Here is a 26,082-nt window from a genome sequence, read left to right as displayed (position 1 = left end):
GAACATAGATATTTGTGACATATGTGGGTGCTGTGGCGGAAGTGCGTATGTCGTGCGTTGACGTTCAATAATAATAAAAATGAAAAGAATATTTTTTTCACCACATTTTGCGTTTCCAACAGTAGATAACGTCCTACACTCTCTTCGCTTTTTTATTGAGCATGCTCGGTATAGGACGTCGATCACGTCTCAAATCTTAACCTCACATTTGTTAACGTGAGAAACACGATTAAATGCCGAAATGTTGAAACGCTCAATATAAAAATATCGCAATATCTTGAAATCGAGAGTGTCAGTTGATGAATCAAGAACAATGGAATTAGCCAGGCATGCTTGGAGAAAATCATTTTTCGTGTACAAAACCAGTTTGCAGAATTCAATACGAAATTCGTGAGTTTATTTTTCGTGTGTTTCCGATCATTTTGATTAACCTAACGAATATTCTAGATAATTAACACTTTCGATTGAATTTTTCAATAATACAACAGAAGCAGAAATAGTTCAAGCTCCAAGAGTGGTACTGCATTGAATTTTGCTCCTGAAGATGAGCATCCTGTCGACACATTATTAAAAGGTGCAAAAACAGAAAAAATCAGTATAAACGACAAGCACACAGAGTTGGTATTGGATGCTCTTGGAGCAACCGATGAACTTTCTTCCTACATTGGATTGGCTCGAGAATTCGCCTGTGATAGCACAGCAGAACATCCCTATGTTGACAAACTCAAAAGAGTACAAATGATACTTTTCGATCTCAATCATGCCATTTCAAGGGGTGGCTTGAAAGACAACAGTTTTGAGAACAAACATACCAAAGACTTGGAGGAGTGGATCGTGGAATACGCGAGTCAACTACCTCCTCCTGAGGACTATATAATTCCTGTAATTATTATTACTGCATATTTATATTACTGCTTTTTGGGAAAATTTATTTCCCAATCTACTGAAGCATAATTGGGGTCTAGGTTTCTTTGTTTAATACAGAGGTTTCAATTTATCAATCGAATAAAATGAGTTTTAGTTTATTAATTTAATCAAGTGGACACTTGGAAATAGTTTCTGAGCTATTCATTGAGAAAAACATTGATTAATTCATGCTTTGTCTATTTTAAAGGGTGGTGGAAAAGCTTGTGCTTCTCTCCATGTAGCAAGAACAATTTGCAGAAAAGCTGAGAGGCGGGTAGGTCCTTTGGTTCGAGATGGAACTTTGGATCAAGAGGCTCAAATATATCTCAATCGGCTGTCCGATTTTCTACTGACCGTATCTCGAATGGCATCAAAATGTGACCAACGTACAGAAAATATTTATATTCCACGCGCCCAAGCGGTCAGTGAGGATAAGTGAACAAAAACTCCAACAATGTATCTCGCATATTCATTTATTTATAGAGATATATATGTAAGTGGATGTCAGAAGGATCATTGAGATCGACGAAGAAATGATGTTTCGGATCCTGTAAAAATAGTACCGGGACTAGTTCATCGTAATGTTAAACTAGACATTAATAGTACGTAATTGTGCTTCACGAGATTACGCAACTCGAGCCACGTAGCTATTATCCTCTCGTGTACTACTTATTTATTTATAATGTACTATATGTATATATTGTTGGATACGCTCGCTGGAATTTATTCGTGGCGGCATCAACGAGATCTCGAGTATTCCAGTGCATAAACGTCAAGCTCAAAAATGTCCAATGTTTTTTCTATCACTTCTGTGTCTGAATATATCATTACACAAATCTCCCAGGGTCAGTGGTGTTCAAAAACAGTTTCTTTCCAAATTTGTGAGGTTCCCTGTCAATTTGATTATTTTCCAAGTCGTTTTATTGTAATGCTTCAATACTTTTCCATTTTTTCTCTCATTCACTCCAAAACTTCTTCACCTTCAATGACTTCACGCAGATTCAAAAGTTCCAATATTCCATTGCCCTTTGTCTCGGATCTAACAAGTTGATCAATCTCACGATATTGTCCAGGATCAATCAAACAAGTTAAATTTAAATTTCCACTTTCCCAATTTTCGCTCTCTACCCTGGTTGACATTTTGACAATTTTGTCTCGCAGCTTTGTCGCTTCTTTACCCCCTGTTGACACTCTTACTCGCATCTGAGCCCTTTCCAATGGCATTATCGCTTTTAATTGAGGTATCACATCCAATGCCTGCTGCTTTGCATTTCTGTTTGGCTTGACAGAAAAATGAACATCTTTCATCGCTTTTTCTATCATCGACACAGGATATGGCCTTTTGGTTTCAGGATTTATACATTTGTCAGCCACAGTTGTAGCTATGTCCTTCAACATGGAATCCAATGCAGAATGCCTCTCTTTGTCCGATACCTGCAGTTCTCCTTTCGCTAAAATCTCTTTACATATTTCTGTCTGGTCTTCTTTACCAAAAGCCTTTATCAAATCTTCTTTTTTCGCTACTTGACCCTTTGATACGTTCGTGAAAATACTGTGTGTTTGTAAAACTTCGTCGATGTCTTTTTCCCTATGAATTTTAAAAGGAAATTATAGTTAATTAAAATTTTTATCAATCTTCGATTCTTCGATAAAATTATGAATTTGAATAAAGGAATTTCCCGTTTATGGATCCCATTATTTTTCTATTTTCAGTCGATGCCCATAAAATTTGTAAAAAAATATACGATCAGAATTATGGAAAATAACGGGAGTACGAAAAAACACCGTCCAAAAATAGGTTAGAAACGGAGGGCGACCATTAATAGAGTCCATAAGGCTCTACCCTCTTAATTCATTGCAGACTCACAACTTGTTTCTCCAGGAAACGACTTTGTTTCTGTAGCAGGCAATTTCGAATCTTTTGCCCCCCTTTTTCATCCGAACGACGGCCACGTTCGTTAACCGAATTTGATTAGTTGGCGTGAATATTTTTGCCATGTTTCCTTAAATCGAACACTTTTGCATTTATTTTACACTACTGTTTTTACTTTCGTGATCGATGATTTGTTAGTAAAAGAAAGTCGTCATCGGTCGACGATTTTTTGCTTCGAATAAAATCTCATACGCAATGTGGTGAAACGTGTGCACGCGTGTACGCGATAAAGGTGACTCTCGATCACAACAAACGAACAGCTGATTTCACTTCGTTCGAAGTAATCAAATTCGCGCTATCGTAATAGTCGTTGAGTGAATGATATAGATATAGGATTTACTTCCGGTGTAAGTCTCATCTGAGTCACGTAGTCATTGTCGACTCTCGGCGCGCCATTCCTTCACTTTTATTTTTTTATTTATCACATAGCACGTATACATGTATATATTGTAAGTTATCCGGGCATTTTTACCCGGCGAGACGGCAACATCATCTCCAGGAATAGTTTGAAGCTAAGAGCACACATTTCAAGTGATTTATCAACCATATACAGCTATAAATACGTAGCACGTACTCACGAGGGCTTCAACCTTCGTATATTAATTTTCCCATTGATGCTCAAATTTGGAGTCACCTTTTATAAGAAGTTAATGAATAATATTCAAGATGGATCGTACAAATGAAGAACTCATTAATTTTCCACCCTTTGTTTTTGGATTCACTCGCTACGGGGCTATATGTGCTGCAAGTGTTTCTCAATAAAAGAGAACGATGAATTTGTACATCATAACAATTTGTATAAATTACATATTAGTGTCATAGATTTTGCACTTTTATTAAAGTTTCGATGCATTGCTCATAAAATCAAAGTTGATTGTGATTCGTATAGACGTAGAACTGATTATATGAGTATGTGTAACAATGACAGTGAAATTTCCGAAAAATTTATTTACGAGTGACAAGCTCGGGTTTAACAGTGGAGGGAGGGGAGAAAAAAGAGTCGCTCCTCGCGGGCCGCGTCGCGGGCCGGAGAATCTCCTTGCCTCGCCAGTATTACGCGCGTCATGGTGCGTTGATGTTCGTCTGCATTCCCATGATAAACCGTTAAAAAAGTGCACGTTATCGCGTGGATGAAGACGAGTTAGTACGTTTTCTATTTGTCAAGAAAGAGAGTTGGCGGTGTAATAAAAAAAAAACAAAAATAAAAACAAAAACAATGGCGATTCAAGATGAGATCGGGGTCGGTGATTTCGTCCTTCTCGACGAGATAACGACGGAAAAAGTAGTGGAGAATCTCAGAATAAGGTGATTGAACGATCTTTTAAAAATACATGTATTTTTGAAAAGATAGAAAAGCTCTTTTCTACAAATCTTACCGTACATTCGCCTATATTCGGTGTTTCGGCGTTAAAGTTGACAGGTGGGTGGGCAGGGAAAGGGGAAAGTGAGCGTGCAACGGTGAGAAAGGGAGAGAGAGCGAGAAAGAGAGGGGGGACGCATATATGGGCATTGTCACATTGAGAAGTGAGAGAAAAGGCGTGGCCTATCATAAAAAAAAGAAGAAACAGGTGAAATAGAAACTCATATTGCATTTGTATACGAGAAATGTAATGATGAGTCAAGAAGTGGATGAATATGGTTGTATGTATCAAGGGTTATACACAAGATAGGTAAAAACACGCGGGGAAAAAACTCTCTCGCTCGTTCTCTCCCCACTCTCGCCTTCGCAATGTTTCTCACGTATACAGCACTTGGCTGCCGCTGTTTTCTGTCAAGCAGCGGCGTTGCGACCGAGTTTCGGAGGTATTAAAAAATATAAATTTTAGTATTTATGCAACAAAATCCAACACGAATGGAAATGTTGCGGACAAACCTCGGTATATGTTGATTCAGCAAAATATGAAGCATGAAATAAAAGACGAAAACGCACGCATGTATTTTTATACGTATAAACATATTAATGGAAAAAAGAAAGCTCTCTTTCGAGGCTTCCTCGCGATACACAGCTCCCCGCTGGGGCGCGTCCTCGTGCGTACGTTTTCGTCTTACACGTAGAAAGAAAGAGGACGGAGATAGAAACTCGTGAGTCACGTTAGACTCACCGGGCACGTTTTATATATGATACACGCACGGATAGAATATTTTACTACGTTGAGGATATGTGCTCGCGGCAAACTCCGTGACTTTTGATCATGCCTGCTTTTGTTACACCAAGAAACTCGCTCATTTCTCCGAGATTACATCGGAACTATAATTTTATGTGTTGGTAAGAAACAAAAAATTAGTGCTCGGAAAGCGCGTACATTAAAATGAAGCAAAATCTTAGAGTACATTCTTGTTTATGGGAAATTAAATTATTATCGTGTCGAAAAAAAATACTCGAGATTAATGAAACTGCCGGTAAGAATCTGCGCGAGTAGAGAATTCACGTTGGGCCAGTCCATGATAATTTTCGAATAATCATAATACTGAAATACAATAGTAAGAATTACATATTGTACACAAAGTGTAGGCTTCGCGTTAATTTGCCACTGGCACTGCTTTGTACACGTTTATATTATACGCACGCATGGGGAGGGGGAAAGCACGATGAATGTCCGTGCATTTTATGATGGCCACGCACCTTGACTGCTCATTTCGCCCATGCACTATTATTCGAGTGTACAGTAAACTCGCATCCGTTAGCCGCGTAATTTTTATGATATCGTGTTTGAACGAGCGGTGAACCAATTCGAAAAAGCCTGCGCGCACGTAGTAAAAGATTAATATTTTTTTGCATCGCGAGATTTAACTTGAATTTTCGTTTTTTCTTTTTTCACTGAAACAAAAACTCACATTTTTCGAAGGGCAGATCGAACGACAAAATAGTCGATTTATTGCGTTATTCAATAGCTATAATCGCGAACGATTTCGTCGTCTTATCGTTAGATAATGTTCTTCGAGCCGCGAAAACACCGATAACACGACTAGAAACTTGTAGCGTTTGAGAAAAAAAACATTGAGTATCGAGAACGATAAGCCGATTTCCTGGTTAAGGTCGTTGCAGCACCTGCGACAGCAGCTCCTATCAATCGGATTTACACAAAGAAAAAACATCGGCACACTATTTTGTTGTTACTTTTTTTGTCATGCTACTATTTTCGTTGAATTTTCATCCTTATATTTTGTTTTCGTAGATTCAATGCTGGAAGAATTTACACGTACATAGGAGAAGTATGCGTGAGCGTAAATCCTTACAGGACTACAAGCATTTATGGCCAGAATGAGATAAATAAATACAAAGGTGAGAAACACGAGGAAAGACATTTTTTCTTTAATCCTTCATTTTATTTACGTCGGTCTAATATTCCGAACGAATTCTAAACGCTTGGCAAATGCTTTCAAGCTTTTTTTTCTCACTGCTTTTATTCTTAGCGCCAGTGTCGTGTATTGACCGTAATATTGATTAGTGCTTGGTTAGTGGCGATGAGTGTAAATAGCTGTTTGAAGTGGCACTGCAATTCTCGGAGAGACACGCACGGACGATCGTTCAAGGATGTATTCCTTATCAAGGGTTACTTATATACTTTGCTGGAGACCGTTATCGACAAGGTTCTGAGCGTATCTTATGATTCATCGTAATTCGAAGCACGTTACGAGCTCGTATTCATCGAGTCGTACCGACAATGCAGTTTTGTCTTTTCCTTTTTCCTTTTTCCTTTTTTTTCAGTGTGCCTTTCTCAATGGAATTATTGTTTTTTTTTTACAGGCAGAGAACTGTTCGAAAATCCACCGCACATTTTTGCAATCGCGGATGCTGTACACCGGGAAATGAAGCAACAGGGCAGGGACACTTGCATCGTAATAAGCGGGGAATCCGGCTCCGGCAAAACGGAAGCCAGCAAAATAATCATGAAGTACATCGCCGCTGTTACCAATTTGTGCGGTCAGCAAGAGATTGAGAGGTGCCTGCTTCGTTATTGTTGTTATTTCGTTTCGTAACTGGACGATATTTCCGCTTCCGATAACGACGAATATAACAAACTGAAGCGAATTATAATTCGCACTTTCGATGCGAATGTGCTTGACGCGGATTTTTATAACGGATTAAATGTTGGATGCGTTAACCGCTTGGCTCCCGCATCGATATCTGCGGAGACTACGCGCAGCAATTTGTTGATAAATAAATGAAAATGATGTTTCTCAGGGTGAAAAATGTACTGATTCAGTCGAATTCGATATTGGAAGCGTTCGGCAATGCGAAGACTAACAGAAACGACAATTCCTCCCGTTTCGGTAAATACATGGACATTAATTTCGACTTCAAAGGTGATCCGGTCGGTGGACACGTGACGAATTATCTTTTGGAAAAATCTCGTGTTGTTTATCAGCAAAAGGGAGAGAGAAATTTCCATTGTTTTTATCAGGTAATGTTTATCGTTCGTTGTACATTTTCGATGGATTGATTCAGGCAATTAAATTCGTAGCTACATTCATTGAATTTAGGTCTTTCGTTCGGTATGGAATAAGCAATTAAATTTTCATGATATCGACGAAATTCTGTATATTTGACTATGTTTCAGATGCTGAGCGGTTGCAGCGAGGCAGAACTCAACAAACTAAGATTACTCAGAGACCCTGCTGCGTATTACTACGTTGGACAAGGCGATAACAATAAAACGAGCCCGAACGATCGAACTGATTACAAATCAGTTACAACAGCGATGACGACACTGGGTTTTTCGACGAATGAGACTCACGTGATATGGAGTATACTCGCTGGAATTTTACACCTCGTTTGTATTTCATGTTTTCAAGAATTTGATGCTCAAACGTGTGAGAATAGGAAATTTGAATGGATTATTCTTCTCGCTCAAATAGGGCAACATAACGTTTAGTCTCGAAGACGAAGCACTGAGCGTCGGGAATCGAGGGGCTTTAAACGATGCGGCTAACTTATTTTCAATCGATCCAAAAGAATTGAGCACAGCTTTGTCGCAAAGAGTAATCGCGGCGGGCGGTGAAGTAATGCAGAAGAGCCACACGTTCATCGAGGCCGAATACGGGAGAGACGCGCTTGCTAAGGTGCGAAAACTTTGTGAATATTTGTAAAAAAAAAGAACACTGCAAGTTTGTCGGGGAAGAAATTAATATTTTTTTTTTTTTTTTTTTTCAGGCCATTTACGAAAGGTTGTTCACCTGGATCGTTTCGAAAGTTAATGACTCGATCAACGTCCACGATTCGTCCGGGTACTACAATCGTTACAAACGCACGTTAATCGGCGTTCTCGATATTTATGGATTCGAGATTTTTGACGTCAACAGCTTCGAGCAATTTTGCATCAACTATTGTAACGAAAAGTTGCAACAATTGTTCATAGGCAAGTCGTCAGAAAGTTTGTTCGATTGTTCTTCGAATCGTTCTGGCACGACTTTTAATTTTTTTGTTTTATTCATGCAGAGTTGGTTCTCAAACAGGAGCAAGAAGAATACAAGAGAGAAGGTATAGCCTGGCAGGCGATCGAGTACTTCAACAATCAAGTGATCTGCGATTTGGTTGAGCAACCACACAAAGGAATATTAGCCATAATGGACGAAGCTTGCTTGAATGTTGGAAAAGTCACCGACGAAGTAAATACACTATTTTCTAATTGGTTCTTGAACGAATCACTCCTTAATTCAAAGTAATTGATTTATTTTGCTCAGATGCTGCTCGAAGCTATGGACAAAAAATTAATCGATCACAAGCATTACGCGTCGCGACAATTGAAGCCAATGGACAAAGAATTGCAGCACAAAACACAATTTCGAATAAAACACTACGCAGGCGATGTCGTTTACGCGGTAGTTGGCTTTCTCGACAAAAACAAGGACACCTTGTTCCAGGATTTCAAGAGACTCATGTACAAGAGCAAAAATTCTTTGATTAGCGGAATGTGGCCTGAGGGAGCTCAAGATATAACGAAGGTACAATTCCCATTGCTTTCGTCAAGAAAATTTTCTTTTTTCAGTTCATACATCGTAATCTGACAACTTTCTTATATTTTAATGCAAACTTTGTCTTTAAAGACTACCAAAAGACCTCAAACAGCCGGAACTCTTTTCCGCCTTTCGATGTCTGCTTTGGTCAATAATCTGACGAGCAAAGAGCCTTTTTACGTGAGATGCATAAAGCCGAATGAGGTCAAATCACCGGTAGTTTTTGACGATGAGAGGGTCAATCATCAAGTGCGATATCTGGGACTGGTCGAAAATATTCTTGTCAGGCGTGCCGGTTTCGTCTACAGACAACGATACGACAGATTTTTGAAGAGGTTTCATAATTCGCTGCAACTAACGTCGTCTCGATCGGAGTGGTTACAGTTATTCCATAAAATATTTTACATTCTAGATACAAAATGATCTCGCAATACACTTGGCCCAATTTCCGTGGCGGAAGCGACAAAGAAGGTGTTCGGACTTTGTTGGAGGAAGAAGGCTTCGCTGATGATGTCAAATACGGACATACTAAAGTTTTCATAAGATCGGCGCGTACGCTATTTGCATTGGAGAAGGTTCGTTCAATCATAGTCAATATTTTGATTAGAAAAAAAAATTGCAAACATTTTTTGACGAGATTATCGTAAAATCATTTATGAAATTTTCTATAAGATTGTCATTCGTTTTTTTTTCAGGCCCGAAGTGATTTTATCCCTGGAATTGTGACTTTACTGCAAAAGCAATGGCGAGGATACCTCTGTCGGAGACGATACAAAAAAATGAAAGCTGCTCTCGTTATAATGGATTATTACCGTCGTTACAAAAAATACATTTACGTGAAAGAGCTCGAGCGTAAATTCAACAACGCTAAGAATTTACGAGATTACGGAAAAAGCATAACTTGGCCACAAGAAAACTTTGCCGTTCGTTCGGCAGTGCCAGCTCTTAAAATGATGTTTGCGCGGTGGCGTGCTTGGATGATACTCAGAGCGATTCCACGCGAAGATTGGCCGCAGTTGCGTCTAAAGGTAAAATCTTTGACCCAGGCAATACACATTTGATATTGTTAAAATGAAAGAAAATGTTGAAAAACTCGATCAATCGATTTGTTTAGATGGCTGCTGGCGCGGTCCTTCGATCGAAGCGTCAATTCTGGGGCCAAGTGAGGCGGTGGGAGGGAAATTATCTCGCAAAATTCGACGAGAATGATCATCACGACGTGTTCATAGCTTCTGTTAATAATCTCCGAAATTCCGATCACTTTAAGAGTGTTTTGTTCAGTGGATTTATCCGGAAGACTAACAGGTATATTCTCGTAGAAAGAAATCCAATGTAAATTCAATTCGAAATACAATCGTTTTCGTTTTTGCAGATTTGGCAAACAAGCTGACCGCGTTTTGCTGATAACCGAGCACTCGATTTACAAATTGGAAAGTTCTAAGTTCAAAACAATGAAGAAAGGCATGCCTATCGCCGAAATAACAGGGCTCAGCGTATCACCCGGTACGGACCAGCTCATAGTTATACATTCGAACAGGGGGAACGATTTCATAATGTCGATTATCGCTAAAGAGGACAGAGTTGGCGAGTTGGTTGGAATCCTGAGCACGCGTTATCATCAGTAAGTCTCTGGTTTCGAAAAGATCATCTCCGTGATCAATAAATGATACTGCGTGACGATTTTAATTGCGATCAAATACAAATTCATGTTGAATTTGCTGCTTTCAGGTTACGAGGAGCAGACCTCCAAGTGACAGTCGATACGAAGTTCAAATGCATGATTGGTAACAAAAAGAAAACACTGAAGGTCGAAGTCTCGCCGGACGTGACGGAACCAACGTTCCGTCAAGCTGACAGCTCAATTATATTTGCCATTCCACCCTCAGTCGGAATAATCAATCCTGACGTAAACTCGAGGCAACAGATTAGAACGGCCAGTTAATCGGATTCACGATTCCTTATTTCTATCTTCCTAATCCGTATTTCTGTTTACGGTTTTCCATTGTAAATACTGTCTCTATTTCTTTTCATCACTGACAAACAAACAAAACATTGATACGCTTTTCCTTCCGACATTAGCACTTAGAGATTTGTTAGGTAATTTATAACATCAAATTTCATTGGTCTTTAATTTGTAATATAATTCATTTCGTGTTATTGCGATTAACGTAACGCCGGAAAGAAGGGACCAATCATCGGGGTGCTTATTGTACCAGAAATGAGCACTGTTCGAATTTCAAATTTTCAAAACAAACAATTGATTTGAAACAATTTTCATTCTACAAACAAAAGATGACAAAGATATTAAATTTGTGGGCCTTTGTTTCAAATTGTGCTCGTTTCTGTTTTGTTCCACATATATGAACGAAATGTGATCAATTTCTCTTTTTTCCCTCAATTACGAAGCCTAGCAGAACTAACAATTAATCGTGCCTTCCCAACAGATTCATATATATATATTTATAAATGCTTATTCTTGATAGATATCATCTACATTTTTTCGGATTATTCCGGAAATATACGTATAAAAAATGAACGTACTTAATGAAATGCCTGCCACTAAATTTGATGATAGGATCATCGGAGCGTTAACGACTGCAGTCGACCAATGATGCCTTCAAAAAAGCACAACTACAAGTGAAAAAACCGTGCCATTGAGAAACGAGGAAAATCGATGTTAATCCGTTATTGCGCGATAGCTTTTTCTTTCTTTTTTTTCTCTGTTTTGTTTTTTTCTTCTCGTCAATGAAGAAAAATCAGCTTTTTTATATATTGAAATTGTTTTATTATTATTGTTAAAATGTGTAAATGCAAAACACGCGCAGTATTTAAATACAAAACGGGTGTTAATCCAAATTGGAAGTTGCTGGTGATCCTTCTAGACGTTTGTACATGTAAATGTAACCCAGTTCCTTTGGTGGATTCTCCGATAAAGCAACCTGTCAACCATTCGATTAATTTATCATTGTTTCAGTATCTCCATGCGAAATGACATACTTGTTCATTTTTTTTCGACGTACCTTTTCATCGTTGTATATAACCCATCGATTGTCCTTGAGCAAATGGCACACGTAGTGACCGACCATCGTAGAGGTTCCCATGTGTGATATAAACCCAACGAGTTGATAGCCTGCAGCGAAAATGGTTTGTTATCGATATTTTTGGAAAATTTTTATTTTCCAACAATGATTCTTTACTCACGGCCGTTTCCGTCCCTGAAAGCTGCCGCGGGTGGCCGTCCAGCCGAATCCTCTTCCATGGGAGCAGCTGCCGAAGCCTCGTCTTCTTGATGACTGAATATCCAGTCGACCGCTCGTTCCACGTTGTTATCCGTTGCTTCGAGAGCCTTTGCTGCTTGTGTGTCCGTAAAACCCAAACCCAACAGATATTCTAAACTCTCAGGGGATGGTACGAAAGTACTTTTGCCTGAAATACAATATCGAATGGCAAATGTGAAAAATTGCGGACAAAACCTTCGTCAACCCGAAGCACAAGTGAAAAATCCATCATCTGAATTTCAAATTTCTCATTTTACAAAAAAAAATATATCAAGGGTCGAGGAAAGATTGAGCCTATTGTTGAATTTTCGTAAATTTATGTGAAGAACTGTTATTGATAATAATTTCAGTGTTCAACATACCGGTGTCAGGCTTGGCATCGATACCCGGTGGTACAAAAGGGTTGGCGAAATCAGAATCACAAATATGCTCGAGAGCCCAGTTGAGCGCAGCTCCAAGACTTTTATTACCGGTCGAGTAGAGAGCCCGCTTACAAGCTTCCGGTGGGAATCCCATTCTCGTTAATTCGCTGAGAATTTCTTCGTCATAAACAGGTGGTGGTGGCTCAGACTCCGGTAATAATTCCTCGTCAGGCTGTAATCCACCACCCCTCAACCAAGTGAGATCCAAAACGTCGGGCATCTCGATAGCAACGTCCAATTTAACACTCGTCCAATCTTCTCTCATGGTGAACTTTTTCAAGTGGATCAATAGGTAGTCCGGAAATGTGGCGAGCCTCGTTATTCTATACATTCAAGTGTTTTTGCCTTGTAATAAATATAAAATAATGCCATTGAATATTATTGATAAAAAAAATTTTTCCAGTACTTTGTCGCTGTTGTTTTTTCGTTCAGGGCAGTGCTGTAAAATTGTTCGACCGTTTCCGCACGAGCAAACGATTCGAGGCACGAGAGTAGTTTTATATGAGGCCTTACGGTTGCTACCGACTCGACCCTCTGACCTTTGGCTTCGGCCTCTTTCTTCTCAGCCTCGTATGCCGCTACTTCGTCCTGGGATATAAATATTCTTTTTAATGTTTTATTAATCTATTTCAGTTTCATTGAAGAACACTTGTTTTTTTAGCATAAATACCTTATTCGTAGCTGCATCGAGCGGTATCGGCAGTGGCAACAAGTATTCCGGTCGATAGGAGTATTTTACTTTTTTCGAGCCCCCACACTCGTATCGTTCCTCAACTTTGAATTTGAAACATTCGGCAGGATTCGTCCGATTAACACTGTGACGCTGCGTGCGTATTTAAGCCTCATGATTATTTTGTTCTTAAAATTATTTCAATTCACGATGATCAAGTACTTTCAAGGCTATGAAAGTTCTTGACTAGATTTTAGTAAAAAATCTCAAAAAAATGCCGTTTGAGCTATAAATCGTTGAAATTTGTACTCAAAATATATTACGTCTATGATATTAATGAGGTGGAGGAAAAATTCCGGTGCGTCTTGCTGTCGGTTCGAGGCAAACGTTGGATTTCCTCGACCAATCAGAATTTTGAACATCCGTGGAGGAATCCCTTGACGTCCTTCGTCCTCGCTCTCAACCGGTGGAGGAACTGAGTATTTACCCGAAAGCAATCCACTGCCCAATTTAGCCCTGGAAACGAAACAGAAATGGAAGAATGATAAGTGATAACGAATCGACGTTACAGAACTTTGGAAAAATCTTTATCGTTCCAACTTACATTTGTACATTGAAATCGCTCGGTGGATCGTTCGTATTTCCCTGGAATATTTCCGGTGCAGCTTCGACGTATCTGCAATATTTAGCAATTTTTCAAGTCTCCGAATAAAAATATGTATAAATAATCGATATTTCGGACGTCTTGAGGTATATGTGGGCGCTCAAAGCGTTGAATACGGCTCAACAGATTCCATTGAGAGAAACACACCTTTTGACGAAATCCGGAATAACAAATATAGTTTGCATGACGCTATTCAAATAGCACGAATTCCCAAGATTCGTGAGACCGGTGTACCCTGGGCCATAAATGGGCGTGAGCTTACTGGCAGCTTCCTGGAGGGCGACCCACTCGCCAAACTTCTGATTCAAATCGAGCTCGAGCTCGATCATCGATTTGTCCGTTTTTTCCATCTGGGCGATATTTATACCCCAATGGGCAAGATGCACGATGAGATTCGGATCCTCGACCATGTCGTCCTCGTCGTACGAGAAGACATCGCCTTTACCCTCTTTCGTAATTGTGCCCAATTTCACCGCGAGCGGATGACCCGTCGCTCGATAATGTTCGACCGCATGATCGTTCCCTCCTGTACCGTCGTAAAATTTGCGACCGCACAGTATCGTCCCATCCGTCAAGTTTAACCAAAGATTTTGAGTGAGATCGCACTTGTCACATTTCCAGCCACTAGGTGGAATTTTTCGTCCATTCTCTAATTGCAATAGATTCGCAGCATGTCTGTAATCATTTTGGATGATAATATGAATAAATTGCTGCAAAGCTCAGATTCAGAGTAGGTGAGCTGAATTAATGAAATGAAAGTGGAGAATCTATATAATGGAAAATATGCCTGAAAAATACTTGCTTCGTCACAATTTTTGCTTCGCCGTCCCATGTTCCTGCTAATCCTTCCATTTCAGCAACTTTTACAGCAGATTCTGCCTCCAGGACCGACGCAACACTAGCTTTGACCTTAAGAGATAGGAAATTTATTGATTCGATTATCTCGATTGTTCCACAAGGAACAGAATTTTTAAAAACTACTGATGTGCGCAATATTTTAATATTTTGCTTCCAATGCATGTGCGAGCGTAAATCTTCTAGGTAATGTATACAATAATTTGGAAAAAATTAAATCACTTGTGCTTCTGGAAAACTGACTAATCGTTTAGTCCTTTAATCAAATTTTTTGAATATCATGAATGTCAACTCGAACAGGCTCTCAATTGCTTCCAAGATGACGCTTTTTACCTGATCAGGCAGGTTGTCCGATGGATACGGCACAGTTTCGAAGTTTGGCAGCACAACAATTTGGAAAGTTTCTTCAAAAGTGTATTTTGGTTGATCAGGCGTGAAGCCTCCGGGTGTTCCAATTGCCAAACGAGTGATTTTCTTTGCAGGTCCATCGCCGCGTTGTTCCGCTGTATTCTACGAAATGAAGGAAAAAAAGAAAAACTCCAAAATCACGAAAACTCAATCATTCATAGCAAACTGAACAAACCTCTTTTTTATTTCTTTTGACGTGTAAAAAAACGGGATGTTTGGTGGCTTCATAATAGCGTTGAACATGATCCTGACCTAACCCAAGAAAACTGGTTAAACTGATGTAAAGGCCAGTTTCAGTTTCCTAACAGAAAGAAAAATTATTTTTATACACCGGAATAACAAAAAGCGACGAAATGATTGTAAAAAACTAAAAATTGAATTACAAACCGGAGTGTCAAAAGAGTAAACACACTCGTCTTTGTAAACCTTGTCGGTTCTCTGAACGATCTTGATCGAATTTAAGTGTTTTGACAATTCCTCCATTTTTTAATTAAGATTTTTTGGTTGATTAATCAAACGAGATAATATAACTCGCTGATCCGATCAATTGCAAGAAGATATTCTAAATGTAATACGGTTCCGGTGACAGCGACTAGGAAATTTAGACAATCATCGTCGTTAACCTGCTTGTATGAACGTTTGTACTTTTTTTTTCGTCGATAAACATATAAACATGAGAACATAGGCAAGAAACCGCGAAATGTCAAAATTTGTTCCGGTAACGTCATTTCGACCGCAGCGTTGTGATCGCATGTCCATCAACGACATTTTTAGGTTAGCATTGTCACGAAAATCTAGTGAATTTCTCAAACCACCAATCAACGTTGTTGTTTCGATCGCACTAAAAAGTTCAACTAAAAAACCCCGCGTTAGATTTTTTCTGAAAAATAATTTGCATTTGACTCGTTCAGGATAATCAACAGTCTATTAACTAGTTCAGTTGTGACCGCGTTTTACTTGCACCTCGACCAAAACTCCGAATCCTGCTATAAAGGCCCGAATTTGTACTTATTGTGCCATTTTATTCAGAATCCAGTGATGCATCGCTCAATAAAAGTAAATAAAATAAAATCAATGAATTTTACGAATAAACGGCAGATTTTTTGTGATTTTGATGTACTACTTTGATGTTTCCGAAATCTCCAAGGTTTGTATGCTCCTCGTTTTTTCTCCTTCGATATTCGGAGCGAACGATGGAAAAAAGGGAAGCTGGCATACCGATTCAACGAGCCCAGTAATCGACAACGAACCCAAAATAAATTCGCCATCAGATTTTTATCTGAAAGAAATGTTGAAGCAACTAATAGCAATAAATAAAAAGATCGACAGAGCTATGATAAGAGTGATGGGGTCAACGGTCAAGGGCACCGATAATATGAACGATGAGCACATCAGAAGAATTCTATACTCCAATTTCACTCAACCTAATTGCGAAAGTTTGATGAACAGCGATTCGCCATCGGGAATTTATCATTTTCCCTACAGATACCCGAAAAAGGAAGTGGAATGGCTTTGGAATATTTACGAAATTTATTGTGATCAGTCGAACGGTGGGGGTTGGACAGTCATTCAAAAACGCGACGACAAATCCTCGCACCGAATTAATTTCACGAGTCAATCCTGGGACGATTATGCCAAGGGATTCGGCGACCTCGGGGGCGAATTTTGGTTGGGAAATGAGTGGATCCACAGGTGAATCGTTCGCGTAAAAAATCCTTTGAAAATTGACCGATTATTTTTTTATTTCATTTATCGCAGATTAACTACGCTTTTTGGTCCGTACGAATTGAGACTGGAATTCGAGGATCGATTGGGAAATCAAAAATGGGCTGAATATCCCAAATTCGAGTGAGAATAAAATTTAAAAAATTAGAATTCCTGTTAATCGTCACGATGACAAATGACGTCGATTTTTTTCCATTGCCAATTCAACTATAGAATCCATTCGCGCAAGGACAAATATAGAATGCGAATTGCTCCATCGGTCGCTAAAAATTTAACGAGATCCGCGAGAAGTTCCATTTTCGATCATTTTCCAATGGTTGGCGAAGAGTGTTCCATGGACTTTGACGAAATTTGGTGGTCTCCAGAGTCAGTAGCTTTTCTTCAAAAATATTTTTCTCTTGCTATTTTTTGCCTAAATCGATGCACGAAAATTCGGTGGAAAAAAATGGTTGTTTCGATTGCTTTCAGCGAGTGCATCGGCGTCAATCTCAACAGCGACAGCTACAAAAAAACGAAGATGATGATACGATTGAAAAACAATTGGCCCTGAAATCGACTATATTTTTAGAAAATAATGAACAAATGTTTATTCATTCGATAATAAAAAATACTAGAAATTCGTTTACCATTTTCAAATTATTTATAATTCGAAACACTCAAAACTGCTGTTGCAAACGAAAAACCCAACTGGCCCAGTCCACCTCCAAGATCCAACGTCCCATGACCAGAGTTTATTGAGAAACGTGAGAACACCGTATGCAGTCGATCATCATCAGCCGCCGCAGGCGATCGCGATGCGCGTCCGTTTTCTCTTGAAAAAGAAAAATTTTCAATTTTTTTATTCCCGCCTTTAAAAATCATCAAGTAAAAAAAAACAAACAAAAAACGTGAATATGTGTCGTCTGAAGGGACTCGGGGTAAGTTGGGAGAATAAAAAAATATTAGCGCCGAACGATCCACCGGTTTATTAATTCGTTCGTGAAACCTTGCATTTTTTCACACTTCATTTCTTTAGGGAATCTGATTATATTCATCGCTCTCATTCGGATTATTTGTTCACGACGACAAGTCGTAAAAAATCGATTGAAAATGTTTCACGGTAGTGTTTCGAAATAGTAATATAAAAAACGAGTACATTTTTTTCGAGTATCATTACGAAAGGTTCGTGCATTGAACCGGAAGTACGGACTAGCGAACTTGGCATAATGCCCGTGAGAATTTGAGAGATCTTTTTTCTCACTGAGCGATCATTGACAATCGCGACAGCTTTCACGGACATTTGAATGAAAATTGAATTAATTCAGAATCAATGAAATTCCCCCCCCCCCCCCCCCCCCCCCGCCTGAATATGTCCATGCACGAAAATGACAATGAATTTGAGGGTCTTTTTTTCCTTTTTGAAGCTCTGCTGGACCGTTTTGATTTTTCTACCTGACACGTGGACAATGCCTTTGATGACACATACGAATTTCGTAAACTTGAAAAAAGGCTTGATTAGCAACAAGCCTGGGCCTGTAACGTTGTCAACGGTTTTGGAAATATTGCGAAGCGACATGAAAAAAATTCAAACGACGCTAGACACAACGGCGGAAAAATTCGACAAGCTGGAAAAAAATCTTTCGAATATAATGAACGATAGAAAAAATCGTAAGGGGACGACCCTTGAAGGGCTTGAAAAACGAAACGATTCGGAGGGGAATTTCAACACGACGATCAACTTTACTAACGAGTATTTGAACACTTACATATTCACGAACAAATTGGAACGCATGTCAAAAATTCAGGAGAGAAATTCTCGTTTGCTTGTTCTGGAAATGACGTCACTGACGAATTTGGAAGAAAGTGTAAATCGGTTGGAAAATTTGATCAATTCGACGAGATCGAATGTCGAGAGAGACGTTTCTGATTCTAAATTATCGACTTACCAGGAACGAGTCGTTGATTGGTTGGCGTCGATAGACAAGCGGCTGCACGGCATTCCGTTACTGAAAATCGATGACCTTCACTCGACTCTCAAAGTCAACAGCTCCGCAACGAAAAACAACAGAACGGTGAAAATTTTTCCAAATGGGAATGAGAACTCAACGACGGAACGTGTTTATCGTCGAAATTTCACCGTTCGCAGCTGCGACGGTCTACGGGACGACAAAAATTTTCGTTCGGGTATTTTTTTTTTGGATAAAAACGACGCCGCAACGAAAATGATTTGGGCTAACGTTAGTCGAGTCAGTTGTGATATGGAGACGAACGGCGGAGGCTGGACGATAATTCAGAGACGCGGTGGACCGTTCGAAGGCAGAGTCGATTTCAATCGATCTTGGAACGAGTATGCAAATGGATTTGGCGATCTCGAGGGTGAATTTTGGTTTGGGAACGAAGTCGTTCATCGGTAAGAAATACGAAGTTTCTCGACTTCTTTGTTTATTCCTTCTGCTCGCGTTTTCAAGCTCGTGATTATTCCAGTATGACATTTTACCACGGTCAGTACGAGCTGAGAATCGACCTCGAGGACTGGGAAGGTCAAAATGTCTGGGCACAGTATTCTGACTTCGAGTGAGTACGTCCGCGCATGTGCTCATTGGTTGGTAGGCTTGAGCGAAATGTACGTTGTTTACGTGAATTTTGTTCGTTTGTTTTTTTTTCACATTTCGAATGATCAGACTCGGAACGAGAATGGACGGTTATCGAATAAAGGTTGCCGGTTACACGGGAAATGCGACGGATTCTTTAAGCGCTCATTATTCAACACCTTTTTCTACTTACGATCGAAGAAACGATTATTCGCCGGAATGCTGTCCGTGCACGTCCGATTATGGCGGCGGGTGGTGGTACTACAGGTGACTTTTTAGCTTTGTGCAAATTGCGATGCAATTTTTAATTTTTGTTTCATTTAGAGATTATTTGATTTAATTTTGGATACTTGGCAATTGAAATATTTTTCAATAATTTTCTACGCTTGAAATATATTTTTCACGAAAATTAATTTTCTGTTGCAGTTGCTTCGAGGCTAATCTTAACGGTAATTATTACACGATGGACCAATATCGAGAACCGTACAGAGGAATAATATGGGAACACTGGCGGGACGATTATAGCCTCAAAAGCACTAAAATGATGATACGCTTAAAATATCGTGATTCTTTGAATCGAATTTGATTGATATAAAAGATGTTTTGCTGAGTATTGTCATTGTCTGTAAGAATACGCAAGATTTTCATTTAAAATTCGGTGTTGTTTGAAGAGCGACTTGTAGTACGAACGTTCGCAGATTGAAATGACAGCAAATATTCAAAAAGAGCGCATAGTTGAAGAAAGTTTTTAGTATCAAGCGCTGTCATCGGCTAGGGATCATGACCGGCGATGCGAGCCCCACGGTTGCAATTGCGGTGTAAAGAAGAAGTTTGTGCCGGCCGGGCAATACGGTTCAAAACGACAATATAAAAATATATTTACACATGCATTTTACCTGTCAATTTATCCACATGTTCTTTGATCCTTCTTCGGCAGATAAACCATAGTGAGATGTCAAAATTTTTTGTAAAAAACTTCAACCTAATTGTACAATTTGATTTGTCATTTCGTTAGAATTTTCGCACAACCGGAAGTAAATACAAGGTGCGAAATTGTGTGTGGTTGAATCGATAGGGGGAAGAGGAAACAAAAATCGGGATGTATCGATGGCAAGTTTATCGATAAATTAAAAAATTAATAACAAAGTGTTTCAGCATTGTGATGTAAATGTAATGGAATCGAAAAATGCATTTGTAGAAAGAATACTCCAGAGATTGTATTTTACCGGCAGCCGGTAATTTGACGAATTCCGTCTGAAATACTATGTAAACGCATTTGACAAATTTTTTAATTCACGTACGGAAAGATTAGACTTACATGTTATTTATTACTTACCTTGATAGGTTTCAAGTTTCTTGACGTCTCTTTTAACATCGGTAAATGTTTCGCTCCGTTGTCTCGCGGGCGGTATGTCCACTTTTCCCCTTCCCACTAAGCGCGATTTTCGGTATCTATCTCGTCGGGGCACATACACAAATATATATTGAATAGGAGGGTTTATGCCTTCTCTCACAAATACATGTACGCAAAGGGGTGTACAATACATTTGCGAAAGTCTCTCAGCGCTCTCGTGGGACTGGTCATCGGTCGTTGTTCGGTCGCTGCGTTGCGAGTTTTGATTGTCGTAGTCCTCGTCGGTTGTGTGTGGCTCGGAATCCCCGGCTAAGACGCGCCCGGTTTCCCAACAAAAAAAACACTCCTGAAACTAAACCTTTTATCATTTTATAAGTATATCACTTGGCCGAAAAGGAGCGAGGAAAAAAAGTGAGAGAGACAGAGGGAAAGAGAGACTGAAAATCCTTCAGGACACATACACATACACACGTAAACGAAACCGCGTATAATATAATCCTTCACGGTACCTTCGTCCTGCTCATATAGCCCTCGCGCTTTTTCATGTATTTTTTCGTCCTTTATAATTGCTGTACGTGAAGAAACAAAAAAAACAACATTTATACACAGAGCGCAGTTTACGGGAGTGCGGGGGACGAAATAAAATCATAGCGGTTTGCCCTGGACTTTTTACAGGTTGCAAAAACGGCGTGCGAAAACGAGATACGAGGTACAAACACACGACGATTTTATATATTAAAACTCGTCGAGGTGATCTTTTCTTTATTTAATTCCGGCAATATATCTCCATCAATCCTTCCAACTGTTGGAAAAAACGAGACGTTAGGTCTCGTTTTTATTTATCTCTCAAACGTTTTTGTATATTTTTTCGGAACCGAAATTGAGATTCAACATTTTTTCGTGCCTCCAACAGGATCTCGTTTTTCTTACGTACGAGCAAGAATTTTTCCACGAGAGCCAAAATTTTTTTACCACATTATTGGCGTTTGCTTTATCTGGCGATTTTTTTTTCTCTTTAAGGCTAACCATTGTTTGCTTCCTGACCATTAATTTTATGTCTGTATTCACAATCTTCTACTTTCCATCAAATACGAAATTTTGCAATTCAATTCATACTTTTTTTTTTTTTTCAAAACTCAATTTCATTTTTCATCTTCATAAATATCAGGATTTATAAAAAATAATCCTTTCATTTAGAAATATGTCTTCGGGAGCTGGATCCAGTGGAACAGGAAGAGGTAGGGGTTCTTCATTGGCGGACAATAAACCGGACAACAAGGAAGCTAAGCCAAACCCAAAAATGTCCAAAGCGTTGGGAACTTCTGCTAAAAGGTAAACCAAACTCTAACGAGTGTTAACATCATCGACTTTGCTAGATTTTTTAGCACCCAAAATTGTCATGATGAGTAAACATCCCAAAACCATGCATCTGACAACGACTTCTTTTCTTCAGGATACAGAAGGAATTGGCTGAAATTACGTTAGATCCACCGCCAAATTGCAGGTATACCAAAATCTCTTGATCATGAATAATATTCTTGTTAGAAATATGAAATGGGAAAATATTCACACAATTTATGTTTGTTTTAGTGCTGGGCCAAAAGGCGATAATCTCTACGAATGGGTATCAACTATTTTGGGGCCTCCGGGTTCCGTTTACGAGGGTGGTGTTTTCTTCCTGGACATCCACTTTTCCCCCGAATATCCCTTCAAACCTCCAAAGGTTAGTTAAAACTAAAATAAAAATAAGACTTCAATTCGGATCTTTCAAACACGAGAAAAATGGATTCATACGTTTTATAAATTTTCCGTATTTCTAGGTGATTTAAAATTTATTTTTTCTTATTAGGTCACATTCCGAACACGTATTTATCATTGCAACATAAATAGCCAGGGTGTGATATGTTTAGACATACTTAAGGACAATTGGTCGCCGGCGTTAACAATCTCCAAGGTTTTGTTATCCATCTGTTCGCTACTTACGGATTGCAACCCTGGTGAGTTAAAAATGTGTTTTTTTCCAAATTTTTTGAAAGTTCATGACTGTCTGAATAGGGTCATGTCAAAATGGATAATTTCTTATGGTACAAAAAAAACATCAGGAAACTCTCAGTTCCTTGTGAAGTTTGAAACAACAAAACAATTGCATTGATTATGGAGAAAAATACTTACCGATTGAATATTTCAGCGGACCCTCTGGTGGGCAGTATAGCAACGCAATATTTGCAAAATCGAGAGGAGCACGACCGCATAGCGCGACTTTGGACGAATCGTTATGCCACATGAACAATTATCAATATATATATACGAGTATATATATATATATATATATCCTTTAAAAAATAATTTCTCGTAACGCTAAACAGATAAAAACAACAAAAAAAAATGAAGAAAAAAGAAAAAAAAGAAAAAGAAACAAACGACTCAAGAAAATACCTGCGGAAATAAAACTCCTCTCTCGAGCCTTTCATCGCCAATATTGTTGTCAGATTTAAAAACGTTCTCATCCGTTCCTCCCTTTGCTTTGAATTTTACTTGTAAAACTTGTTTCAATCTCTCGGAGGGTTTTTTTTTTTCATCGTTCCTTCAGTTTTCAATTTTTCTATCGCTATGCTTCAACTTCATTTGGCAATGACAATTCCCCACGGAAATTCACAATTTCCAATAGTCAGACTAAAAACACACGGTGGCCTGGGGGATTTCTGAACTCCTAAGTGTATTTTTGGGAGTCGGAAGTATCACCCAATGTTTTCTATTCTCTTGGGGCTAGAAGGCACGGAGCTTGGAGTTCCTTTATTATTTGTTTATTATCACTAAACGAATCGAGCAACATTGAAACGCAAAAAAAAATAGAAACTGGACGCACGTGGAAACATGAGACTATGACAATTTTAGTATTTAGAAAATGATGTACTTGTAAGAGTGGGGGATAAAGGAGAAGAAAAAACTCGAAGAGAAGAAGCGGTAGAGGAAAGAAACGTTGATAAATCGCGAGGCAGCTCGTCCGCATAACTTTCGTTTTCCGTTTTTTTTATTCGTTTCTTCAATCGCGGGTCAGTAATAAAAATGATTGAGTGCTGACTGATGAATCGAAGAAGTATCGATAGCAGTGCCGAATGGTGCGATCGAATAAATAAGAGAAGGATAACAAATTTCAGTTAATAAACAATCGAACGAAAAGAGAAAATGATCTACGATAATTGAAAAGTTTAGAGATTAGTCGATAAGCGAAGGAGGGCAGATCAAAAAAAAGCATGCTGACGAACGCCCGATTCCGTTGATCGACCTGTGTCTGGGCCTCTGATCATTTTTTTAACGAAGCTTTCGGTGTCAAAGTGCTCGAACGAGCACGCTCGTGCTTTCCAACCGCGATTCTCCGAACTCCTTTGTTCCGAGTTGATCCTGGCACTTGGCCGATGCAATGAATTCATTGATCGACGAATGAAGTTCGGAGAATCGCGGACTTGTCCAATCATCAGTCATTGAAAGCAAAAAGGAATAACGCGTGATACTAATGCGAAATGAAAAAAAAAACGAAAGGTTTTACGAAACTCTGCGTGCGAGAATAACAGAAGAGCAAAAATATTGTCACGTCCTCCCGATATTTTTGTAATAAAACTTCGATTACAAATCGCCCCTTGTTCCGCCCCGATGAAAAACTAAAACTATCGCCTATAGTTGAAAGCGCAACAAATCGATTTACTCTTAAGGAGAGAACCCGATTAAATCTCTGCGACATTGTCTTCATCGTTGATTTATGAAGATAACAAAATACAAATTAACAACTAAACGCGAGTCTCCGAATCATTGAAGAATCATAGGAAAATGAAGAAACGAAAAAAAAAAAAATTAATAAGCGCTTCATTTCCTTAGTACTACGTAGATATAGTGATGTACTACTGTTCCTGCTGGAGTGTTTTCCTCGATGTCCGAGGACAAACGCGAATATACGAATGAAAGAGTAAAAGAAAGAAAGAAAAAAAAAGAAACGAAAGAAACTTGCTTGACTCATTGTAAGTGTAAATAAATATCATTTTTCTTTTCTGTACATTCAAGAAAATCGACGCGACGATTGATCATACCATATATTATTAATATCTATAATAATCGCATATCGGTCGCGTACGCACGCGGCCGCGTCAAAATCTCATTTTTATTTCTCATTGTACGTCTTTTTTTCTTTACCGATATCCATTTATCAATAAAGCCATAGTGTCGTATAATTAAAATATTAATAATAGTAATAATAATAATAATAATAATAATAATAATAGCAGTAAACAATAAACCAGAAGAAAACAAAAACGGATGACTGCGTTTGTATCCAAGTTAATGCGTGACGTGAATGCGTGTGTGCGTGTGCGTGTCAAATTTGTCTGGTCAGGCACAAGGAACGATCTTGTTTTTCATTATTTTTTCTCTCCTTTTTTGTTTTGTTTTTGTGTTACGAGTAATAACGAAACGACTGATTCGGCTTTTTTGCCGACGTAAAGTAACGCAGCGTCATAATAATTCATCGTTTTTTAAGATTCTAAGTTTTGCATGTGAAGCTCATGTTTCGAACGATTGATGTTCAATTGGCTGTCAAACTCGGTCACATTTCCGACGATTCTGATCACAAGAAAAAGTTGTACGAATTGCATAATTTTATTTTTATACCGAGTCGTCCGAGCCCCCGAGAACGAAAAAGTTTGTTTTTTTTTATTTATTCACTATTAAGAACGAGTTTTTAGTCAGCCTGGCGCTGTGAGTTTGATTCTACAGAACTTTGTGATTCAATGCATTTTCTCACGAAACACGATGACAGCCCGTCGAAATTTGTCAGTGAAAAGTCACAAAAACGTCGTTCCTCCTGCTCACAAAATGAGGCACGGAAGGACAGAAGCATGAAAAGAAAAGGAAGAGAAAGGGAAAACAAAACTGCGATTGTCATTCGAAACGCCAAATGATTTGCATCTTGTTTTGTAAACCCTCACGAATTTCACAAATCTCATGCTCCGTTTTTTACATGTTGCAAAAAAAAAAGAAATAAAGAAGAAAAATGTATAAATATTATAATTAAAAAGTAAAGAAGAAAAAAATCAACAAACGATAAACAAGTCACGTCGTATTTTTTTGTATGAGAAGCTCGAGGAAAGGTTTGCCAGACAAAATTCACGAAGAAAAACGAGGCCACTTTGTATATATTTGATAAACTTGGAAGATTTATAGATATTTCTTTTTACCAATAAACAACGGCGAAGTTGTGTATTACCAAGAAAAAATAAATAAAATGAAATTATACGATCTCAATGAAGCGAGCGAAGAGAATATGAGCTATAATAAAACGAAGAAAAAGA

The 26,082-nt window shown here is 38.7% G+C and overlaps 7 protein-coding genes across 11 annotated transcripts; 5 read left to right on the top strand and 2 right to left on the bottom strand.

Moving 5' to 3' along the window:
* The first annotated feature begins 169 nt into the window (after positions 1–169).
* LOC122415346 (corrinoid adenosyltransferase-like) lies at positions 170–1,755 on the top strand. The gene is made up of 3 exons (XM_043427403.1): positions 170–390; positions 489–882; positions 1,115–1,755. The coding sequence occupies exons 1-3, from the start codon at positions 314–316 to the stop codon at positions 1,343–1,345; spliced, it is 702 nt and encodes a 233-aa protein (XP_043283338.1). The 5' UTR covers positions 170–313; the 3' UTR covers positions 1,346–1,755.
* Sbds (SBDS ribosome maturation factor) lies at positions 1,364–3,118 on the bottom strand. The gene is made up of 2 exons (XM_043427401.1): positions 2,774–3,118; positions 1,364–2,494 (listed from the first exon to the last, which is right to left on the bottom strand). The coding sequence occupies exons 1-2, from the start codon at positions 2,902–2,904 to the stop codon at positions 1,867–1,869; spliced, it is 759 nt and encodes a 252-aa protein (XP_043283336.1). The 5' UTR covers positions 2,905–3,118; the 3' UTR covers positions 1,364–1,866.
* A 767-nt stretch (positions 3,119–3,885) lies between these two features.
* On the top strand, positions 3,886–11,653 carry Myo31DF (Unconventional myosin ID). 3 transcript variants are annotated; one of them, XM_043427388.1, is made up of 15 exons: positions 3,886–4,144; positions 6,016–6,122; positions 6,588–6,783; positions 7,026–7,245; positions 7,402–7,614; positions 7,700–7,903; positions 7,995–8,199; positions 8,280–8,449; positions 8,525–8,785; positions 8,888–9,132; positions 9,210–9,372; positions 9,493–9,825; positions 9,912–10,102; positions 10,170–10,418; positions 10,526–11,653. In XM_043427388.1, the coding sequence occupies exons 1-15, from the start codon at positions 4,056–4,058 to the stop codon at positions 10,737–10,739; spliced, it is 3,060 nt and encodes a 1,019-aa protein (XP_043283323.1). In that variant the 5' UTR covers positions 3,886–4,055; the 3' UTR covers positions 10,740–11,653. The 3 variants fall into 3 exon arrangements, with proteins under 3 accessions (XP_043283323.1, XP_043283324.1, XP_043283325.1); XM_043427389.1 differs by lacking the exon at positions 3,886–4,144 and adding an exon at positions 5,087–5,105; XM_043427390.1 differs by lacking the exons at positions 3,886–4,144; positions 6,016–6,122 and adding an exon at positions 6,168–6,430.
* Positions 11,559–15,747, bottom strand: Usp5 (ubiquitin specific protease 5). Its single transcript, XM_043427392.1, has 13 exons — positions 15,482–15,747; positions 15,270–15,395; positions 15,020–15,196; positions 14,634–14,740; positions 13,979–14,506; positions 13,772–13,843; positions 13,491–13,683; positions 13,168–13,320; positions 12,904–13,085; positions 12,438–12,820; positions 11,999–12,223; positions 11,818–11,927; positions 11,559–11,736 (listed from the first exon to the last, which is right to left on the bottom strand). Exons 1-13 carry the CDS (start codon positions 15,575–15,577, stop codon positions 11,644–11,646), a joined length of 2,445 nt encoding a protein of 814 aa, XP_043283327.1. The 5' UTR covers positions 15,578–15,747; the 3' UTR covers positions 11,559–11,643.
* A 242-nt stretch (positions 15,748–15,989) lies between these two features.
* On the top strand, positions 15,990–20,284 carry LOC122415340 (angiopoietin-related protein 7-like). Its single transcript, XM_043427394.1, has 9 exons — positions 15,990–16,150; positions 16,242–16,786; positions 16,853–16,942; positions 17,033–17,185; positions 17,288–17,736; positions 18,223–19,208; positions 19,283–19,372; positions 19,480–19,656; positions 19,816–20,284. Exons 5-9 carry the CDS (start codon positions 17,713–17,715, stop codon positions 19,973–19,975), a joined length of 1,437 nt encoding a protein of 478 aa, XP_043283329.1. The 5' UTR covers positions 15,990–16,150; positions 16,242–16,786; positions 16,853–16,942; positions 17,033–17,185; positions 17,288–17,712; the 3' UTR covers positions 19,976–20,284.
* On the top strand, positions 16,440–17,369 carry LOC122415243 (ficolin-1-like). Its single transcript, XM_043427228.1, has 4 exons — positions 16,440–16,786; positions 16,853–16,942; positions 17,033–17,185; positions 17,288–17,369. Exons 1-4 carry the CDS (start codon positions 16,440–16,442, stop codon positions 17,367–17,369), a joined length of 672 nt encoding a protein of 223 aa, XP_043283163.1.
* A 107-nt stretch (positions 20,285–20,391) lies between the features above and the next one.
* LOC122415348 (ubiquitin conjugating enzyme 2) lies at positions 20,392–26,026 on the top strand. Of its 3 annotated transcripts, none has more exons than XM_043427406.1 (6): positions 20,392–20,499; positions 21,941–22,075; positions 22,197–22,247; positions 22,334–22,466; positions 22,593–22,740; positions 22,932–26,026. In XM_043427406.1, exons 2-6 carry the CDS (start codon positions 21,945–21,947, stop codon positions 23,027–23,029), a joined length of 561 nt encoding a protein of 186 aa, XP_043283341.1. In that variant the 5' UTR covers positions 20,392–20,499; positions 21,941–21,944; the 3' UTR covers positions 23,030–26,026. The 3 variants fall into 3 exon arrangements, with proteins under 3 accessions (XP_043283341.1, XP_043283343.1, XP_043283340.1); XM_043427408.1 differs by lacking the exon at positions 20,392–20,499 and adding an exon at positions 20,777–20,797; XM_043427405.1 differs by lacking the exon at positions 20,392–20,499 and adding an exon at positions 20,936–21,452.
* Positions 26,027–26,082: the final 56 nt, after the last annotated feature.

This window comes from Venturia canescens, chromosome 8 (assembly GCF_019457755.1).
Source record: "Venturia canescens isolate UGA chromosome 8, ASM1945775v1, whole genome shotgun sequence".
In the NCBI taxonomy this organism is placed as follows: Eukaryota; Metazoa; Arthropoda; class Insecta; order Hymenoptera; family Ichneumonidae; genus Venturia; species Venturia canescens.
This window is presented reverse-complemented; position numbering and strand designations above follow the sequence as displayed.

Bases quoted from the DNA above. Each gene is read 5' to 3' on its own strand.
- LOC122415346 (XM_043427403.1), top strand. From the start codon at position 314: ATGGAATTAGCCAGGCATGCTTGGAGAAAATCATTTTTCGTGTACAAA. The intron at 391-488 runs GTGAGTTTATTT...ATAATACAACAG, and splicing joins CAGAATTCAATACGAAATTC to AAGCAGAAATAGTTCAAGCT. The intron at 883-1,114 runs GTAATTATTATT...TCTATTTTAAAG, and splicing joins CTGAGGACTATATAATTCCT to GGTGGTGGAAAAGCTTGTGC.
- Sbds (XM_043427401.1), bottom strand. From the start codon at position 2,904: ATGGCAAAAATATTCACGCCAACTAATCAAATTCGGTTAACGAACGTG. The intron at 2,495-2,773 runs GTGAGTCTGCAA...TAAAATTCATAG, and splicing joins GTTTCCTGGAGAAACAAGTT to GGAAAAAGACATCGACGAAG.
- Myo31DF (XM_043427388.1), top strand. From the start codon at position 4,056: ATGGCGATTCAAGATGAGATCGGGGTCGGTGATTTCGTCCTTCTCGAC. The intron at 6,123-6,587 runs GTGAGAAACACG...TTTTTTTTACAG, and splicing joins TGAGATAAATAAATACAAAG to GCAGAGAACTGTTCGAAAAT. The intron at 9,133-9,209 runs GTTTCATAATTC...TTTACATTCTAG, and splicing joins TACGACAGATTTTTGAAGAG to ATACAAAATGATCTCGCAAT.
- Usp5 (XM_043427392.1), bottom strand. From the start codon at position 15,577: ATGGAGGAATTGTCAAAACACTTAAATTCGATCAAGATCGTTCAGAGA. The intron at 15,396-15,481 runs GTTTGTAATTCA...TCTTTCTGTTAG, and splicing joins TTTACTCTTTTGACACTCCG to GAAACTGAAACTGGCCTTTA. The intron at 13,321-13,490 runs GTAATATATTTT...ATACGCACGCAG, and splicing joins ACCTCATTAATATCATAGAC to CGTCACAGTGTTAATCGGAC.
- LOC122415243 (XM_043427228.1), top strand. From the start codon at position 16,440: ATGGGGTCAACGGTCAAGGGCACCGATAATATGAACGATGAGCACATC. The intron at 16,787-16,852 runs GTGAATCGTTCG...CATTTATCGCAG, and splicing joins GGAAATGAGTGGATCCACAG to ATTAACTACGCTTTTTGGTC. The intron at 16,943-17,032 runs GTGAGAATAAAA...ATTCAACTATAG, and splicing joins GCTGAATATCCCAAATTCGA to AATCCATTCGCGCAAGGACA.
- LOC122415340 (XM_043427394.1), top strand. From the start codon at position 17,713: ATGTGTCGTCTGAAGGGACTCGGG. The intron at 19,209-19,282 runs GTAAGAAATACG...TGATTATTCCAG, and splicing joins GGGAACGAAGTCGTTCATCG to TATGACATTTTACCACGGTC. The intron at 19,373-19,479 runs GTGAGTACGTCC...TCGAATGATCAG, and splicing joins GCACAGTATTCTGACTTCGA to ACTCGGAACGAGAATGGACG.
- LOC122415348 (XM_043427406.1), top strand. From the start codon at position 21,945: ATGTCTTCGGGAGCTGGATCCAGTGGAACAGGAAGAGGTAGGGGTTCT. The intron at 22,248-22,333 runs GTATACCAAAAT...TGTTTGTTTTAG, and splicing joins GATCCACCGCCAAATTGCAG to TGCTGGGCCAAAAGGCGATA. The intron at 22,741-22,931 runs GTGAGTTAAAAA...TGAATATTTCAG, and splicing joins ACTTACGGATTGCAACCCTG to CGGACCCTCTGGTGGGCAGT.